At 34.2% G+C, this 19,177-nt stretch overlaps 2 protein-coding genes across 3 annotated transcripts; one reads left to right on the top strand and one right to left on the bottom strand.

Annotated features, from left to right (window-relative positions):
* The first annotated feature begins 568 nt into the window (after positions 1 to 568).
* Positions 569 to 5,216, top strand: LOC111060014 (2-iminobutanoate/2-iminopropanoate deaminase). Of its 2 annotated transcripts, none has more exons than XM_022347643.2 (5): positions 569 to 1,052; positions 1,986 to 2,146; positions 2,930 to 2,998; positions 3,642 to 3,698; positions 4,166 to 5,216. In XM_022347643.2, the coding sequence occupies exons 1-5, from the start codon at positions 988 to 990 to the stop codon at positions 4,183 to 4,185; spliced, it is 372 nt and encodes a 123-aa protein (XP_022203335.2). In that variant the 5' UTR covers positions 569 to 987; the 3' UTR covers positions 4,186 to 5,216. The 2 variants fall into 2 exon arrangements, with proteins under 2 accessions (XP_022203335.2, XP_039286989.1); XM_039431055.1 differs by having other exon boundaries at positions 2,930 to 3,002; positions 3,653 to 3,698; positions 4,166 to 4,362.
* Positions 4,557 to 18,999, bottom strand: LOC111049230 (GDP-Man:Man(3)GlcNAc(2)-PP-Dol alpha-1,2-mannosyltransferase). Its single transcript, XM_039419883.1, has 7 exons — positions 18,729 to 18,999; positions 14,639 to 14,887; positions 12,397 to 12,684; positions 11,067 to 11,313; positions 10,416 to 10,553; positions 9,394 to 9,603; positions 4,557 to 7,704 (listed from the first exon to the last, which is right to left on the bottom strand). Exons 2-7 carry the CDS (start codon positions 14,860 to 14,862, stop codon positions 7,552 to 7,554), a joined length of 1,260 nt encoding a protein of 419 aa, XP_039275817.1. The 5' UTR covers positions 14,863 to 14,887; positions 18,729 to 18,999; the 3' UTR covers positions 4,557 to 7,551.
* Positions 19,000 to 19,177: the final 178 nt, after the last annotated feature.

The raw sequence follows: 19,177 nt of genomic DNA, 5'->3' as shown, positions 1-19,177 counted from the left end.
TATCTGAAGCCCGATAATTGGGAATCTAAAATCAAGCTTTGCAAAGATGGGGTGGAGCTTCTGAAATTTTTACAGATATAGGACTTGTGGCAGTTCATAGAGCTTACCAATGACTATTTTTGGTAAAAATTTAATCAAAATCGTTGGAGCCGTTTTCGAGAAAATCGCGAAAAACTCTGTTTTTGACAACATTTTTGCCATTTTAGCCGCCATCTTGAATTGCATTTGATCGGAATTGTTCGTGTCGGATCCTTATATTGTAAGGATCTTAAGTTCGAAATTTCAAGTCATTCCGTTAATTGGGAGATGAGATATCGTGTACAGAGACGCACATACACTCATACACACACACACACACACACACACACACATACAGACCAATACCCATAAAACAACTTTTTTGGACTCAGGGGACCTCGAAACGTATAGAAATTTAGAAATTGGGGTACCTTAATTTTTTTCGGAAAGCAATACTTTCCTTACCTATGGTAATAGGGCAAGGAAAGTAAAAAATTGGTACTGTAAATTATCATCATTCTATAGTTTAATCAGCTGAAAACTATGGCTTAATCTTGTTGAAAATTGATGCAAGCATTATATTATTTGGAAATACATTTTTTTCTTTAATTGGAATCATATTAAACTCCATTGGTAGAAGAGGTAGCCTATTTATGATAACTTGCTCTCAGAAGGCATACGATACATTGACCTTCAACCTTGTCAGTGTTATCAGCTCAAGTTTATCTCCATTAAAATAAACTCAATCAAATACATTTTAGAGCTTTAATTGCAACATATTCAGTGTTGTTCAACTGTTCAACTCTGAGCTTTTAATCTAGAATTATATCACTCGCATTTCGCTCTCACACAGCACCGGTGTTCACACAAATACTTTAGGAAATAGATTATTTTCAACATTTATAAGTTAATTGGATAAACATTTGAACTAGATTTTATTATTCTACTAATTTCTGTGTTTAAAATACAATGTCTAAACTGATCAGGAAAATCATTACTGCCGCTAAAGCTCCAAAGCCTGTTGGACCTTACAAGTAAGTTGGATTCAATAACATATTTTTGTATTTTTTACAACTTATAATTTCTATTTTCATTTGAGCTATAGATGTCTGCATTTACGTTTTTACTTTCAATGCAAGTTGCATGGTTCAACTAATAGCGGGTTTCATACACTACAGAAATCTGAAGTCTTGTAGGTATTAGCATAGAGAAACGATAGCATAGGTAGATATCCCATGGTATAGGGCGTTTATGTCGCAACTTTTACTGTTATCTCAAGCCGATAGTTCACGTAGTTCTTTCCCATGCAGCTGTGTGACGCTGGTAGTCTCTCAAATTGTGCCGTTCATACACTAACCCCAACAAAACAGTAAAAATTGACAATAATCGGCTTGAGATAACAGTAAAAGTTGCGACATAAATACCCTATACCATGGGATATCTACTTACGGTATTGTTTATCTATGGTATTAGTTATAATAGTTTTTATTATATAGCTTTTATTATATGGTTTTTATTACAAACAATATATTGATATTGTTTGATAACAAGATCTCAGTTAGGTCTATCATCATAGTTCAATCTATTGGAAAATAGATTAAAAATCTATAAAAAAATAAATAAAAATCTGAAGTACTGTGTAAGTGGAATAGCAATCCACTCATAAACCACAAAAATGCCAAATGCTTTAGCAGCCTGCACACAGGGTCAATAGTAGTTTCTACCAGCAGCGGCGGGAGCGCGGAATTGGAAATGACGTGAACATTGAGTTCCGGATATTTCCAATTCCGCGTTCCCACCGCAGCTACTGGAAACTATTATTGTCCATGTGTCCAGGCTGCTGGAGCGTAAAAAAAAACTATACTGTTTTGTGGTACTTTTATGGAAGTTGTATTTTGTTAAATTATTGAATAAATAAATAAATATTTGTAGATAACTTGTATTTTACATTTTTTTGCTTTTGTCAGTCAAGCTGTCCAAGTGGGAAACACCATTTATGTGTCGGGCGTTCTGGGAATAGATGTGAACACAAGTAAACTGGTGGCGGGAGGGGCACCCGCTGAGGCAAACCAGGCGCTCAAAAATCTGGGAGAAATTCTGGCCGCAGCCGATTCCTCTTACAAAAATGGTGGGTACCATTACCCCTCATTCATAAAAGTTGTTTATTCAGGTACAAGTATATTGATTCACATTATAAGCATCATTTGTAAGTACAGTACAACGGTACATTTTTGTACAGTTGTACTGAGACTTGCATGGCTTCAAGTACATTTTTCTTACATTTAAATTCTGAGAATAGTCTATCTGATTGACAGTCAATGCGACATTAAAAATAGAGACATCAGACTTTCGTACTAAATATTTCTCTCTTATTCAATATTTCTTCACAGTCTGGTAATGAACATCTTTCTTAAAAGTTATAAATCTATATCTTAGAGTAAGCCTTCTGCATTCAGGTGGCATTAAATATGTTGCCATGGATTATACCCCAAGTTGGGAGTAAAATAGGAGGGATGATATTGAGATTTAAAGTGACATAAAAGAGATTTTGAAGCCCACATCTCTCTACTGGAACTTGCCTCAAAACCAGTCAATCGTCCAACATTCTCGGTGGAGAACCGAGAGCTACATAATTATCTAATCTGTGTGATTGTATATTATATTTCATTCAAGCTAATTCCATTTAGTTACAATACACATGATTAACAAATTGATTCGGGTGTAGTTACGCTACACTGCTGTGACAACTACTCTTCAATATTTCTCCTTTAAGAAATTAATCATAGTATGGTAATAAACAGATTTACATAAAGATTAATATACAGATTTCTTCAACAGTTTTAAATCTATCTTTATTATAATTTAGAATGATTGAGTAATGAATTAACTCTTAATAACATATATTTTGCAGTTGTGAAAACTACAATATTTCTGGCTGATATTGGAGACTTTTCTGCAGTCAACGAGACATACAAGCAATGTGAGTATCACCTACAAATAATTATTAATTAAAGTATTATCGAAATATCAATATCTGCTCAGTAATACGATATTCTAATCTGCAAATCGTCAAGAATTCTTTGATACTTATTGAACCTAAATTTATAAAAGATTTTTAAATCGTTCTTAGCGAATCAAGCAAACATTTCAATCAGAAAGATTCCATTAGATTCCTCTATTACTGAATGAAGTTTGTAAATAGTAATTTACACGCAACTAATAACTTATACCCTAAAACATATCATTTATAGTTGGGTGCATATTATTCATTGACTTATCTATGTCTAGAAATTATTCAATGCATAAAACTTCATTGTTTTAATTGTATTAAATGTTATGATATTCTAATTTGTATTGTAATTGTTTTTTGATGAATAAACTTTGATTTGAGTTAGTTTAACGATTTCGATTGGTTTCTCTGTTATTGGTTGTACGAATAAGACGCACATCAAATGTGGGGATTAAACAGGAAAGAGTTTTATTCCATGTATGTTGAACAAGCAATGAACTCTGTATAATTTAGAGAATTAGTGGAGCATTACTTTAAATCTATAATCGATAGAGAATAATTAGTCATCTTCCTAAAATGACAAGTGAATTTGAGCCGATGTTTTAAATTACAGACTTCCAGGAGCCCCTACCCTGCACGATCAACTTTCCAAGTTGGGAAATTACCAATGGTAAGTTGAGACCAATCTACCAATATACAGATTAACACTAACCATATTTCAAAATTAAAGGATGATCTATTATAGTTAAGATAAAAAAGTAAAATAAAATTTTTAAATTAAAATGAAAATTCTGAGTACATAATCTGTTACTTTCTTTAACAAATAGTCACTACTTTTCTAAAGTGTGATTTAATTTCAAATTTTGGATTTATAAGGAAGTAACATGGAAAACACAACCTTTTTTCACTGATTTTGCAACTAAATGTGGTGCATAATTTTTAGTTCTTGTTAATGATTTTTTTGAATTGTATAGATGTAGCAAATAAAGAGAATGATTAAAATTATAATTGTATGGAAAATTATTCATGGTATGAACAATTTGCTACTTAATTATAATTCAACATTGTTGTTTTTATAGATTTTCTGTCGTTTTTGTTGCTATCCCACTTGAAATTATTCAATTTTGTGTTTTTCAGGAAGCCAGAGTGGAAATTGAAGTTATAGCAGTTTCTGGAGAACTTGTTGATAGGGTTTAGACATTCTATGAAACTTTTCTATGTTTGGAAAGTGTTTTCAAACATCTTCAAAAAGAACTGATAATATAAAGAAGATGAACACACTCTTATAACAACAAATTCAAATTATATTAAATAATTTTTCAACCGTTTGTTAATTTCGCCTACTATATTCTACATTTTTATACATCCATTGAATACTATCACTACTCCTGTAATTAATAGAATATAGACTAAGGTTAAATCAGAAATAGCATATTTTCAATTATTTTTGCATACTTTGAATAAAAATATCAAACGGTAACCTAATTCCTATTTATTTTGCATGGGATAATGAATAAATATAAAATAATCAGAGTAAAAACAAGTTTTACTGACAACAAAAATGCAATCGACAAGATTCATCCGCTTCAAAAAGTATTTGTATTTACACGCTATAAATCCAATCAAGTAGACCTGATTAGACAATAAATTAAAATTTCAAGAGATAACAAATTTTTAAAGCACTTAAAATACAACATTCAATTTCAATTGTTAGAATAGATCATCATTTGTGGATACGTTACAATATTATGATATAATTATAAGTAACCTAACTATAAACTTTACAACAATATGATCAAAATAGTTATTTGTACATCCAGGAACAAAATTGCTACTTTTACTCCCTGAGGCGAACGTTTATCCAGAAGGAGAAAAATTCTCTTGTCCACTTATGTACTCATTTTCTTCCACCTATATTAATAAAAATATATTTTGTTCGACTACCCTTAGACATGCAGGATACTTGGATTCAGCTCAGACGTAATAAACATGAATAATCATCAGAATGGAGTTGCGATGTCTCAGGCCACTCGGATAGACTAGATGGCTAGATGTCATCCATGATAATCAAATGGAATTATTTTTAGTTCCTAGGGAGGGTGTTAAGTACCTTAGTCACTTTACTCCCTTGGTAGTCGTAGTACTTTAATATTCCGTTCCAGGAAGTAAAAATAATCCTGTTCCAGGATTGTATCTATTGTCTATGAATGAATGAATAAATATACGATTCTAGATAATAGGTGGAGGAAAATGTTATAGCCTATTTTATATTCATTAGAAATTTATGTAATAAAACATTTGAAAACTATAATGTACATAATCTTGTTCATCAAGAATAAAATTGGATAATATTGGAAATGATTACTGCTCTATTAATCATCGAAGTGAGTAGAGTTGAAGAGTAGAAACATTGAAAAGATGAACTAACCGACTAATGATTGAAGAGTAACAATAAATTCTGAATGGTGTGGAGAGCCCACACTCACTAGGCGTTAATTTGTCAAGTTCAAAGAATTTACAATCTGTGCTATTCAAGACATTTACGGTTGAAACAGCATAAAAGTGCAATACTACGTCTCTAAAAGCTGTCTGATGAAAATCTGAAATTTTTACCTTCAATGTTTTACCAACCAACAAGACAGACTATTAAGCTGCAAAGTTAATGAATGAAAACTCATCAATATTTAAATCTCTGTTGCCGAAGGTTCCTCAACCATTGTTATTTCGGTAAGTGATGTCACATAGAATCCCTCGAATTGAAATGTGTTATATTATCTATGATAATACCCTGTAAAGCGTCCGCAGAAATTAGAAATCATTGATACTCTTTTATGAAGACTGGCACAACAATTGATATCAATGACAAGTAATCATTCTAAAATCTTCCAATAGATACACGTGCAAGACTAACGTCAATGTGCATTAGGCTAGTCTTTGGATTTCAGCTGAATCCATATTTTAATATATTAAGCCGCGTTTACACCAAAGTTATTAACAAAATGTTTATTTTTCCGTTCTTATAGATTCTATTAGATTGAACATAACTTATCATACACATGATGAGCATATGTGTTTGTCAAGTTCCGTTCTATAAGGTCGGAAAAATAAACATTTTGTTAATAACTTTGGTGTAAACGCAGCTTAAGCTATCACAAACAAGCTATAATATTATGTAAGTAGTGCCAAGAAGAGTAACAACTAACAGCTGAAAAAACTGACAAGGCAACCAGATCTCACTCTCAAAGTGAGAGGCACTAGAATTTTATACATCCCAATTAGGAATCTGTTGTCCAATTAAGAAGTTGCCATAATAATGGACAACGCACACTGCAACAAACGGGATTAAAATCAAACGTCTGCCTGCAAACGTGAGCAGACAGACGGACGTCTGTGTGCATTGCAACATTCGATAAGCTGGGGAAGGATTTCTCCTCCGTCTGCTGCTGCGGTGGTCTTAAACGTGTTGATCAGCATAAAAATGTCCAATATTGCTTGTACAAGTCAATGCATATAAAAAACCTCTATTATAATATTATTCTTATTTAAGCAGCTCACAAACATTTTCAAACTCCATAAAGTCAAGAATAAGATTTTCCACGTATTTTCAAAAAAGTTATTCACACAGCTTACAAATATTTTCAAACTGTACAAAGTAAATATTGTAATATTATATTTTTGACAAATCTTATTTACACAACTTACATTATATAGAGTGTCCCATTATGAACACAAGATTTGAATTTCTCATTAAATCGTCACTTGAAATTATACCTTAATATTTTGTGCATTTACAGTACTGTGATCAATTACAATGCACTTCCCATTTAACGGAAAATATTGAAAATTCCAAGTAGGCTTAATGATGATTTATTAAGGAATCGGATTATTTTGAATTCGGATTTATTTAGTAGCGGAAGCGGTTCGAATTGCTTACATAAGTTAAGAATCATGCGCCTGCTACTTCCGTTGGGAGTGTGACCACTTCAGCCAACTCCTCTTGAATATGATTTTCATGAGTTGAAAAATCGCTCGCCGATGGTTCGGAAAGCTGTAGATCCACTCATCACTCATTATAACAAATCTATCACGAACAAGCTGTAGAGCTAATGGCTGATTGCCCTTATTAAGAAAATTATTATTATTATTATCATTCTTCTCATTACCCACGCACTCAAGAATAGAACTAATAAAAAAATGAACAATTTGACTGTATGAGAAGAGATCTTGTGTTAATTTCTCCATAATTCAAAGAATAAAACGTTGATGTTGTCATGAAACCTGGATTAGTAATTCAAATTGATTTTGAACAAATATAATGGGATTGACAACATCAATGTCTTATTCTTTCAAAAAAATTACCAATACAAATCTTGCGTTCTCTACGGGACACCTATACTTTCAAACTTTACAACGTCAATAATGAGAATATAATTTCACATGATTCAAATGAGCGAATCATTTCCAACCTGGTCCAAAAACGATTACCGACTAGAGTTAAAGCGGCGCACTTGCAGTGAAGGCACTCAGCCGAAGAACGGCTCGACGAGTCGCAAGAAGTTCTGTTCGAACTCGGCGACCGAGAATCGCTCGACGGAGGAGCGAGCGGCGGTTCGCACGCGATTGCGCGTGTCGCTCGGCAGTCGCACGATGCTGGCGATTGTGTTCGCGTACTCCACCTGAATTCAATTCAATTGAATTTATTGTTTCACAAATGAAATTACAGATTTATAAAGCATCAATAAAAATAAATGTAATTACAGATTTATAAAACATCAATAGATGTACCAATTTTAAGTAGATTATATTTATGCTTAAGCTACTTTCACTAATAATTAAAACTGAACTCACATGGACCTGTCGGTCTGTTTGTAACGGTTGAACGTGCCACTAACACACGGTTGAACGTGCATGCACATACACTGTCACCAGCGAGAGGCTTCATAAAATAAACAACCAATAACTCAATTATTTCTATGAATTTCACACGACATGCAGTCAACAAATAAGTCAAACCAATAACAATAAATAAACCACTGGAAAATCACAAATTATTGACCGAGCGAAGTGAGGTCTAAGATTCAAGTCGACGGTTTGGTATTTCTCTTAATGTTTGAATGTTTAAATGTTTATATGTTGCGCATTTACGGTGAAACGCGGTAATAGATTTTCATGAAATTCGGCAGGTATGTTCCTTTTTAAATTACGCGTCGACGTATATACAAGGTTTTTAGAAATTTTGCATTTCAAGGATAATATAAAAGGAAAAAGGAGCCTCCTTCATACGTCAAAATTGGAGAGAAAATCAGACTATAGAATATTCATCATAAATCAGCTGTCGAGTGACTATAAATTGCATGCCATGACGCATGCAATTCAATATCTCAATGTAACTTGGTAAAAAATTAGCAGCTGTGTAGACTATAAATTGCATGCCTCATTGAATGCAATTTTTATGCACTATTAAATAGGATGCAAAGAACTTATAACAGCTCGTCTGGGCGCCTAGATGTCTTCTGGTTTTCTCGCGCTAAATTCTGGAAAGCGTTATATGATAATTAAATCTTGTGTAAGCATGATCTGATCAAATAAATAGTCAGTATATCAGTGTGGATGTGCTTATTGTTTGGGACGTCGTTATAACTGCGCGAGGTCTACTGTTCACAGAACTACTAGTAATATTATAAAAAATAATTCTTCCTCAAATAGAGCAGCTAAGATAAAACAAACAACAAAAATTGGAGATATTGTACAAAAACCTAACCTCAAAAATGTTGCTCGAAGCCTTTCGCAGTACACGTGTTAACATGAGCAACTTTCTTGAAGCTACTTTTTCTGTGAGGAATAGAACACAAGCGTTTCTTTACCGGGCACAATGCAACCTGCAACTTTTCTATTTAGTAGGGTGACTGCAGTAAGCATGAATAACATGATTACCACGCTTCTACCTCTAGTTTAGGACCGTAAAACAATGGTAAAGCGAATCTTCTCCGACACAAATTTTTAGAGCATGAAATTTGAGATATTTGAATTTGTTTAAATTACATCAGATTCTACTTTTCATACTGGATTTCAAGAAATTTGATTTTTTTCTCCTACAACAAAATTAAAACTTTACATAGTATTGTATTGACATGCCAATCTGCTCTCAACTGCAAGGGACAAAGGAGCTGTCTTTGTTTAAAAGGAATAATGGTCTTTCCTAATTCTTTGAAACCCGCCTTTGAAATAAGTTGCTCTAGAGAGCCGGGGTTGTAATTTTTTGTAGATTTCCTGATGTTCTGCAACTTAGTTGCTCTATGTGAACACACCCTACATTATACAGAGAAGCGTGGTTTTATGAATGAAGTATTTTTGAGTTTTGATACCTCGTCGGTGGCCAGGTAGCCGTTGCGACTGCTCTCGGCCTCCTCGTGGATGATATCTGCCTTGGGTCCACCGGAGCGGTGCGCTATCACTATCAGTCCGGCCGCCATGCACTCGACCACTCCGATGCCAAAGTGCTCGTTCCACATCGCGTGCAGGCCGATCATCGCGCGGCTCAGCTCAGACTTTAGCTCTGTGAACGATGCGTTCACCTGCCACACAACGATTATTATCATATATAAAATAGAACTTAATTGCAATTTTAAAATATAACAACAGAAAATAAAAATGATACAACTCAAATAAAAAGTAAATTCGTATGGCTTTTGTTGGTGGTGAGTCCCTTGCGGGAAGGTCACACCTCGCCTGACTTTATAATTTGAGCCGTCAATGGGCCTTACGACTGTCATACTTCAGCCATGTCTACATCTCAAATAATTTTAAAGAAAACAAATAAAAAATAAGTCTCACAGTATTTTCCTCTCTGCACACAAAGTAAAAATGTTATTTAGGCTTAGCCGAAGCCGTCAGCCGGGTTGATAGACTTTAACATACTGTTATTATTATCCATTATTGAAACTTTTCAATTCTTAAATTATCTCAATACCTAGCAGTCTGATTTTCATTACAGTGGAACTCCCATTTAAGGGACCATACATTTAATGACGCTATATCAGAGTGATACTATAAAAAAGTTTTCAAAATATTATTTTAAAATCAATAAAAAAATATAAAAAAACAGATTTTTTATATGGAAAACATCTTTTAATCTTAAACATCTTTATTTACTTCTAATAAAGGTAATTTAGGAAATTTATTCTTCAACATAGTATGTATGAATCTCATTAACTTATCTTATAACTTCTCGTAACTGGAAAATCAGAGTAAACTAGAAATAATCATACATAAGCCCTAATACCCAATTTTCTAATAAATATTATAAATTACTATATTAGAAATAGTGATGAGTATCTCAAATTTACATTGCGTATAAAGAGATGTTACTTTAATTTGAAAGACTGACCTTGAACTCCACATTGTTCTCCAGGGAGAGATGACGGCAAAGGTCCTTCATATCTTTGACACGGATCTCGTCCTCACTGTTTCGACATGAACCAATGAAAACTAGTTTTGTTCTTTCAAAAATATCCTCGCTTAAAATCTGAAATAAAAAATATATTACATTGAAAAGTATAACGTTTTAATGTTACTAGAGTAAATTCTGGACAATCTATTACGGTAATTTGAAAACCTTTGTATTCTCATTCTAAACCTGTTTTTGATATAAAACAAGTACTTCAATAACAACTAATGTACTAGATGCTTCAAGTTTCAGAAGCTATAGAGAGATCCACATTATAATAGCAGTGGAGAAAGATAGGAGCGTTGCTGATCTTCTGCCTTGCCACTGCCACCTATAGAAGATAGCTATCTGGTGTAAAATTCAAATTTCATTCTTGATTAAAATGATCTATTATATTTTACTCGTCAAGAAAATATATTATTTGATAAATTTTTATAATTGAGATAAAATATTTTGTTAAGGACAATTAAACAAATTATTGGAAATTATTTCAGACTTGTACTTTGTTGAATACGAATCATTAAGAACGAATCCGTCATAGTAAATATGATTTCCTGAAAAAGAAATAAAAAAAGTAAATAGTTTGTTTACCTGTCTTAAATGATACATGGCTTTGAGCTGAAGAGGATGATCTTTCTCGGGCCTGAACTGTCCAACAGAAACGATGCGAATTTCAGAGGTCGACTTTGTGTGGTCGACATCGTCAGGTCGCTCAATTTCCTTGAAGGAGGTGGTGTCGCATGGCGGATAAACACGATTCGTGATCAGAGGACGCTCCCACAGGCTATTGATGTGGTCCTCTGTCCACGACGAGTTCACCAAAACTATATCCGAATACCTGTAGTAAACGTAACAAAATTAAGGCCTCATTTTGATTAGCGATTAAGAATGTTATTGGAATAGCTCCTGGTGACTAGTACGGTCATCATCATCATCAGTATTCTACCCTAGGGCAGGTCCATACATGATTCCTCCGTCTCCATTCCTCCCTGTCCTGTGCTATTCTCTTCAGCATGAAGTATTTTCCCTTCTCCCTGACATCATCCATCATCTTCACTCTCCTCCGCCCCAGCACCCTCCCTCCCTCCACTGCTGCCACAAGGAGGCCGCCATGCATCATCAAGTGTCCCAGCCAGTTCCGCTTCCGTCTTCTCATTACTGACATAATATTCCTTTCCTCTCCTAAACTACGCAGTACCTCCTCATTCCGCACACTATCCATCCAGCTGATCCTCTCCATCCTCCTCCACACCCCTAGTACGGTACCAGAGACGAAAAATGTTTCTTATCTTTATGTTAGTACTTGATGAAAATTTTTCCTTGTAAAAAGATTTGATCAAGTTTATAAAAGAGTTGAGATTAATATTTACCTTGTAAAAAGAATTGATCAAGTCTATGAAAGAGTTGAGATTAATATTTACCTTGTAAAAGATTTGATCAAGTTTATAAAAGAGTTGAGATTAATATTTACCTTGTAAAAAGATTTGATCAAGTTCATAAAAGAGTTGAGATTAATATATAGCTTTAGTACAGTTTAATCAATAATAACATTGATTTAGGCTTGCCACTAACGATAGAACAAGCATGATATTCAGTCGTCATACATTTCTGTGTCATCACAACTGTGATCAAAGCAAAACGCTTCAGGTTATTGTGTCTCAGATTTTTTGTTTATTGTTCTTTGCTGCTCTATTTGAGGTGAAATTATTTTTCTATCATTATATTTTGTAATTTTCCAGTGGATTATTATTGGTTTATTTATTATATTGTTATTGATTTTTCATTTCATGTTAGAAGCCTCTCACTGAAGAAGAACATGCATGATGAACATCTGTATGTGGTCTAACGTTAGTGACCAGACTTGAGTAAACTATAAACAAGTGTTTATAATGATTGATTATTGATAGAGTGATAGGCTTACCTGCCAGCCTTGCTGTAAAGCCAGGCGAAGACGCGATAGTAGATTATCTTGGCGGTGGAGAGCACGGGACTGTTGGCAACAAAAGGCCGATTGTTGTGGGCGGCCACGCGGCTGGAGACGCGTCGCAGCATGTCGCGCGTGATGGTGGGATAATGCACGTAGCAGGCCACGTGACAGCCACCCACCCACTTGAACAGCGGCAGCGTGAATGCGTAGCCCATAGTGTCTACAAACACATCGGGTACGAATGCCATCAACGCCTCCATGCCCAGCACTATCGAACCTAGAGTATATAAAATTTATAATAATAAAATATAGATATCCACTTAATTTTTTTCAAGTCTATAAATATTTTCTTATGTGCTGTATTACTGATACTAACGTTATGAAGTCAGCTCCTGATTAACATTGATTGGTTTTTCTCTCCTTGTCTGTCATTAGGGTGGCTACTAACGACAGGACAAGTGTGTTGAACATGTGTGTACACACATGCTTATCATGCATGTTGTGCCATCAACGAGAGACTTCGAACAAAAAAACATCTGTTTGACAGCAGCTTCTAACATAAAATAAACAACCAATAACAATAAATAATCCACTGAAAGATTACAAATATTATAATGATACAAAAATAATTTGACCTGGAATAGAGCAGCGAAGAAAAAATAAATATCTTGCATGTTCTACAGTTAGTGGCCAGCCTTAGGCGAATATCATGTAAGCAGTAAAGTCAATCAACATTATGTTCGTACACGGGGAACCGAAACCCCTCATCAGCAGTAGTGCATGAACGAGATTCGAGCCATAAGTTCAGATACAGAATGATTAGAACATAATAGAAAAGCCCTACATCATGGGATATCTATGCTATCCATTCTCTATGGCAAAACTGTAAATCGCAAAGAGTCTTTTGATACGTGAGTTTAAAATGAATAAAATTCTTCAATGAATAATATTGAATTAAAACGACTTGATATTGGCAAAACCGGTTTATTAGAACAATGTAAGATACTAGTTTTGTTTGTTTCAAAATTATCAATCTCTAGCAAATTGAATCATGAACTAAGGATAGACAGTACCACAAGGTGTGTTTAGTTTTCTATGCTCATCATAACTGCAAGTAGAAATGTATACTGCCAACCTTTACGGAAAAAGAATAAATTAATTATTTGTAAGTGCAACATCTATCAAAACCCAATGATTTTATACTTTGGATTGTACAAATCAATAATTGAAGTTGGACTTAACAAATCACCCATGCACTTTCCATTGCCGACGCATAAGCAAAACGCTGCGGATGCATCATCCGCAATAATAGAATAAATAAAATAAAAAAATGCTCAACCACTCTTTATGGAAGATAAAGTTAAAGGTTTGCATCATTTATGATTTTGATCAATTATATTGCATTAAAATTTTAAATTTATCCAAGCAAAATTACAATATAATACAATAAGCGATGTTACATATCTAATTATATAATTGCATAATAAAAGCCACAATAATTGAATTTCATTCTCTTGAATAAGTAAATTCTTTTTTCCCAGAGGTATAATTATTTGATATATTTATATCTTAGATAAGAGATACTAGGATAGCTTCGGAGTTACAGCTTATATGCTAATACTTTATTTCCTAAATACTAATGATGTCGTGAAGTATACCCTGTATACAGTTTATTATTAGATACATATCTAATAATAAAAGGTGTGCATACATTGAATAATCTATACAAACACAACAAGCTCCATGGTGTAGTGTGCTGAAGAGGATGAAAGGAGGGAAATAAAATAAAAATCTACCTAGCCAGCTATAGTTTCTTATGTAAAAGACAGTTAGAGGTGAAAATTTAAATCGTGGAGAATTTAAAGAGAGGAGTGAAAATCGGGGAGGTAGAGACAAAAAAATGAAGGAAAATGAGCGGCTGCTGCTCCTGAGAAGAAGGCCGAGAAGACCAGTCTGACGACGACATGGGCTCAGGTCTCTTTGAGTACCTAAGCATAAAATGTTGACCACTACTTAATTACTTAATATTACTACTTAAATACGTTTTCCATAATTTGGAAAAAGTGAAAAACGAAAAAGATAAACATAAAAGTAAAGTGAAATTTGTTATGAATTGATGGTTGATTTGGACCATTACTTTATAATTTGGAAAATGTCTTATAAATTGAAAAAAGAAGAAAACTAAAAGACAAGCAAAAAGTGAATCTTGTAATGAGTTGGTGGTTGGTTGACTGACCGTTTCTGAACTGCTCTGATCGCACACCAGAGCACGCGTTCGCCGCCGCCCCCACTGTTGCAGTAGGGATGGAAAAAGGCGACGCTCGGCCCCCCACCACTCTGTTTGCGCGACATCTCGCGACGCATGTGGCAACGTTTGCGCCACCACTCCTCCACCACATACAGCAGCAGGCATGTCAGCACCACCACCAGGCACGCCGAGTAGAACAGTTCAATCAGCATTTTATCTGTCAACGGGAACAGCTTTCTGAAAGTTCAACAACATTTGATTAAAGGTCAGAAAGAAAATTAAATTCAAGGTGAAAAAGACAGTACCCTTTACTTTAATAGTCATAAAGAAAATTAAATTCAAGGTGAAAAAGACATTCATAAAAAAAACTATAATTTTCTTGAAAATATTACATTGGTCAGACACGTAGATGTTTTCAAAAAAGGTTCAATGAACATATTCAGGCTTTAAAATAAAAAAATACTACTCAAAAATCGGCGTTTGCTGAACATTTAATTGAAACTAATCATAGTTATATCAATATAAATTCTAATATGAAAAAATCAAGCATTGGTAATAGAAAAAAATAAATTGAATGTAAAAGAAAAATTTTATATCTATAGAAATGCAAAATAAAATAGGAATAATTTGAAAAATATAATTTAATTTGACTTAAATAATCCTATTTTTGATAATATTAAAATTTGACCAAAAATAATGAATATGAAATAAATTAATCATATGAAAATAAGCATTTTCATATTATATTAGTATCAACTTGTTTATTCATTTTCTAAATTTCAACTTGAATTGACCTAAGTTATGGTTGAAACTAGTCGTTGAAATATTTTAAAGTTTCTAATAATAAAGGGTACTACAAGTTTTTATTAATTAGTATTTAGAATTTATAAAATTGAAGTGTAAGAGTTAATCGCTAATGTTTTTTAGAGTGATCTTACAGTGATAAAGTGATCAATGATAATAATCAAACCTAAATTTTCTACTTTAATCAGTGCTTAAAAAATTCACTTGAAAATTTATGATGTACCCAACTAATATGTTTCAATAACAACGATTATATTATACAGGTTAAAGAAGTAGATACGGTACTTATTAAAACATAAATCCGATTTTCCTTTCACTTCAAATGCAATAAGTTAGTCAATAATTATACTTTAATTATAATAAAAGTGGGAGTGCCAACAAATATATAACCTATATAATTTATAAATACATAAAGAGGCATTCATTTTTACCAGAACTAAAATAATAAACCTCATTCCGGATCACTTTCTCAAAGACTTTTAGGTACAGTACCAACTATACAAGTGGAATATTATTATTATTTAGCGTATGGCAGATACACAACAAATATATAGCTCATGAATCTCAAATGCCTACATATACACTGTATATTTCCAATTTCTTTGAGATGTTGTGTAGTTTTCGGTCAGGAGAACATAATTTTGTCTGTCCGCCATCATTTGCTAGTCCATTTAGTGTTACCCAATGTGCACCATGGAGGCGAACTAGCGTTACACATAATTAAGTTGAAAATCTGATTGCTGGAACAATTTTGAGGTTAAAGAAGGTTAAAACTCAATTTTAAAACTCTTTTCACAGAAAAAAAAACATTTTCAAAATCATCTTCACCATTACAAATGTCCAAAATTGCAATTTATCACATAAAAACAATCCAAATATAGAATTTATGTTTGAAATTTTCATCCAAAAAACGTTTAGCTATGTTGCTAAGCTGGTTACAAGTGGAATAGGTAGCCTACGACAAAACAGCAGGATGAATTTCTACTTATGAAACCGTAAGTGTGGTGCGAATCTACGCACCATGTAAATAGAATTCCGCTTGTCAAGTGTTTCTCGGAAGGGTATGAACACATTCAATGCATGTATGCATGTGTGCGCAAGTGCGCTCAAGACATGCATGTCACACGTGCGAGAATCAAAATCTGGAGCCATAGAAACACTTTTACTGAATGCGTGCACTTGCTGGTCATCTTGAACAGACGGTTAAATACACATGCTTGCATGCTTCTCCCATGACAGAGACGAGCCTATAAAAAATCCAAGAGGTCTGACACCCCGTTCGCCAATGGGTGGTTCGGATGGTGAGCCACGTCTCATGATAAAATGAATGTTTTTTCCTCATTAAATGACAGCTTGTTAAATTTAAACTGACTAAATTTTTCCTGTCTTCCTGAAAACCTCAAGAACCGTTCCTGGGTATAAGAAGGCCACCAGAGCCTAAACAGCTTTAGTCCAATATCTATGACTCCAATCTTTGGAAAGGTGGTTGAAGCGGTCATAAAACCCCAACTTGAGGAGTTTTTAGAGAGAAACAACCTCTTCTTAAGTATGCAGTTTGGTTTTCGTAGAGGGAGGTGGACGATGCAGTGAATCGAGTGGCTGAGAAAATTGGATCAGTGTTTGAGGATGATGAATCCCTGGCACTTACATTGTGTGATTTGAGCAGAGCGTTTGATTGTGTTGACCATCACATAATAATCAATAAGCTTCGCTATTATGGGGTTATGGACTCTGCTCTTAACATCTTGCAGTCATACCTGACTGGGAGAACACAGGTGGTGTCATTGGGTGGAGCTGTTTCATGACCACTCCCTGTCAGGTTTGGGGTACCTCAGGGTTTAATTCTGGGGCCAATCTTGCTCATCGTGATGATCAATGACCTGGATAACAATGGTGCAACTCTCCTGTTTGCTGATGATACATCATTGCTGTCATCTGACATTGACCTTCAGCAGGTGTTGGAGAGGTCAGCGGAGCATCTGCTGTCTTCAACCTCATGGTTCCTGGTAAAGCGTTTCCAGCTAAATGAAAGGAAGACACAAAACATCGTCTGCAGTTTGTCGCGAAATCTGCCTCATGATCAGGAACCTGTGAAGCTGCTAAGCTTTATGCTGGATTCAAAGCTCAGCTGGATCAGCTACATCCAGCAAGTGACCAAGAGACTGTCCCGAATCTGTTTTCTTTTGCTCAAACTGAGGGGACATGTGACGGAGGCATATCTGGCCATGATGTATCACGCACTTTTCCACTGCCATATCTCCTACGGTCTACTCATGTGGGGTCACTCAGAGAAGGTTGTGGACATACTGAAGCTGCAAAAACGGGCTGCCAGGATCAGTACTGGAAGCGAAAATCTTGCTCATTGCAAGCCCATTTTTGCTAGGCTAAGTATTCTAACTGTAATTAGCCACTTCCTCCTCTGCCTCATGTACGTGAAGAAGAGTCAACAAAATTTGTTGACTCGGGCATCACTACAAACTAGGCATTGAGCAAGGCACTGGAATCTCAACGTGTTAGAGAGAGTTGTGACCGGTTTCCTGAGAACCAGGGCTTATTATGATGTCCAGGAATATGTGAATGATGACCTGTCTCAAATGTTATCAGGCTAAAGTGCCATTATGTTGAAGAGCAAGGCCTCATAATATTTTTTTCGATCTGAACTTGATCACTGCCATCTTAATCAATTTAGTGTTTTTGTTATATCTTTTTATTATTTTATGACAAGACGCCATCAATCCTACAAGTGTGGGTAATGGATGAAGAAGAAGGTATAAGGTATAACAATCCAGCCAACTTAAGTAATTGGGCTGATCTGGGGATCTTGTGCTATAAAGGTGGTGTTATTCGCAAGTGAGAATTAAGCCTATGGACTACTACAGTATTAATGAATAAGTTGTATGAAATGTAAGCATTGATAAGGTTATTATTAAAAGGATGGGTACAGAAGTGAATATCTGGTTATTGTAGATTTGATAGACTAACTTGAAAAAGGAATAAAATTTGATAGACCTACAACAAATTTAATCAATAAAAAAGTGAAATCCATAGGCTACCTTCTTTTTAAATTTATAAAAGACTTATCCACTCCTTACTTTACATTTCAAAATCATTGTAGAAAGCAACGAAGTGCTTACTTATCCACTCCTTACTTTACATTTCAAAATCATTGTAGAAAAAAACGAAGTGACACGTATTCAAAGATTTTATCTTTTGTAGCTTCTTATGCAGACTTGACTAAAATATCTAACTAATGCTGAAAAATAAGTTTTCTTACCAATTTTATGTAGACTACACGTAATAAACTAGAAATCTCTGAGACTTCAGAAATTGTACAAGAAATCACATAATCATTGTACAAGAAATAAAATTCACTTCGAAAATGATAAAAAAATTGAAATGAAATAAGAAATATTAATGTTTATGATTGAGGGCTAACCTAAAATTTTAGATTATAGAAATGATTCGATATTATCAAACTAATGATTATCGATACTTTTGATTCGATATTTCTGTTCCAATACAAATTATTTTTTCCAATATCAAGCAATATCAATAAGTAGTAGTAGTTTTCAAAATTCAATTTTTTAGATTCCACCAATCAACCGCCTGTGTTCTTATTTCTTTATTTCTTGACTTTCAAGGTTTTAAGTTTCATGAGATTTCAAATTTTCAAACTTTCGTTTCATGAAAGCATGGAAGAAAGAAAACCATGGCCCTGACCAT

Source organism: Nilaparvata lugens, chromosome 1, assembly GCF_014356525.2.
Source record: "Nilaparvata lugens isolate BPH chromosome 1, ASM1435652v1, whole genome shotgun sequence".
Taxonomy (NCBI): domain Eukaryota; kingdom Metazoa; phylum Arthropoda; class Insecta; order Hemiptera; family Delphacidae; genus Nilaparvata; species Nilaparvata lugens.
The sequence above is the reverse complement of the archived record's forward strand: the minus strand, read 5'-3'. Positions and strand labels throughout refer to the sequence as shown.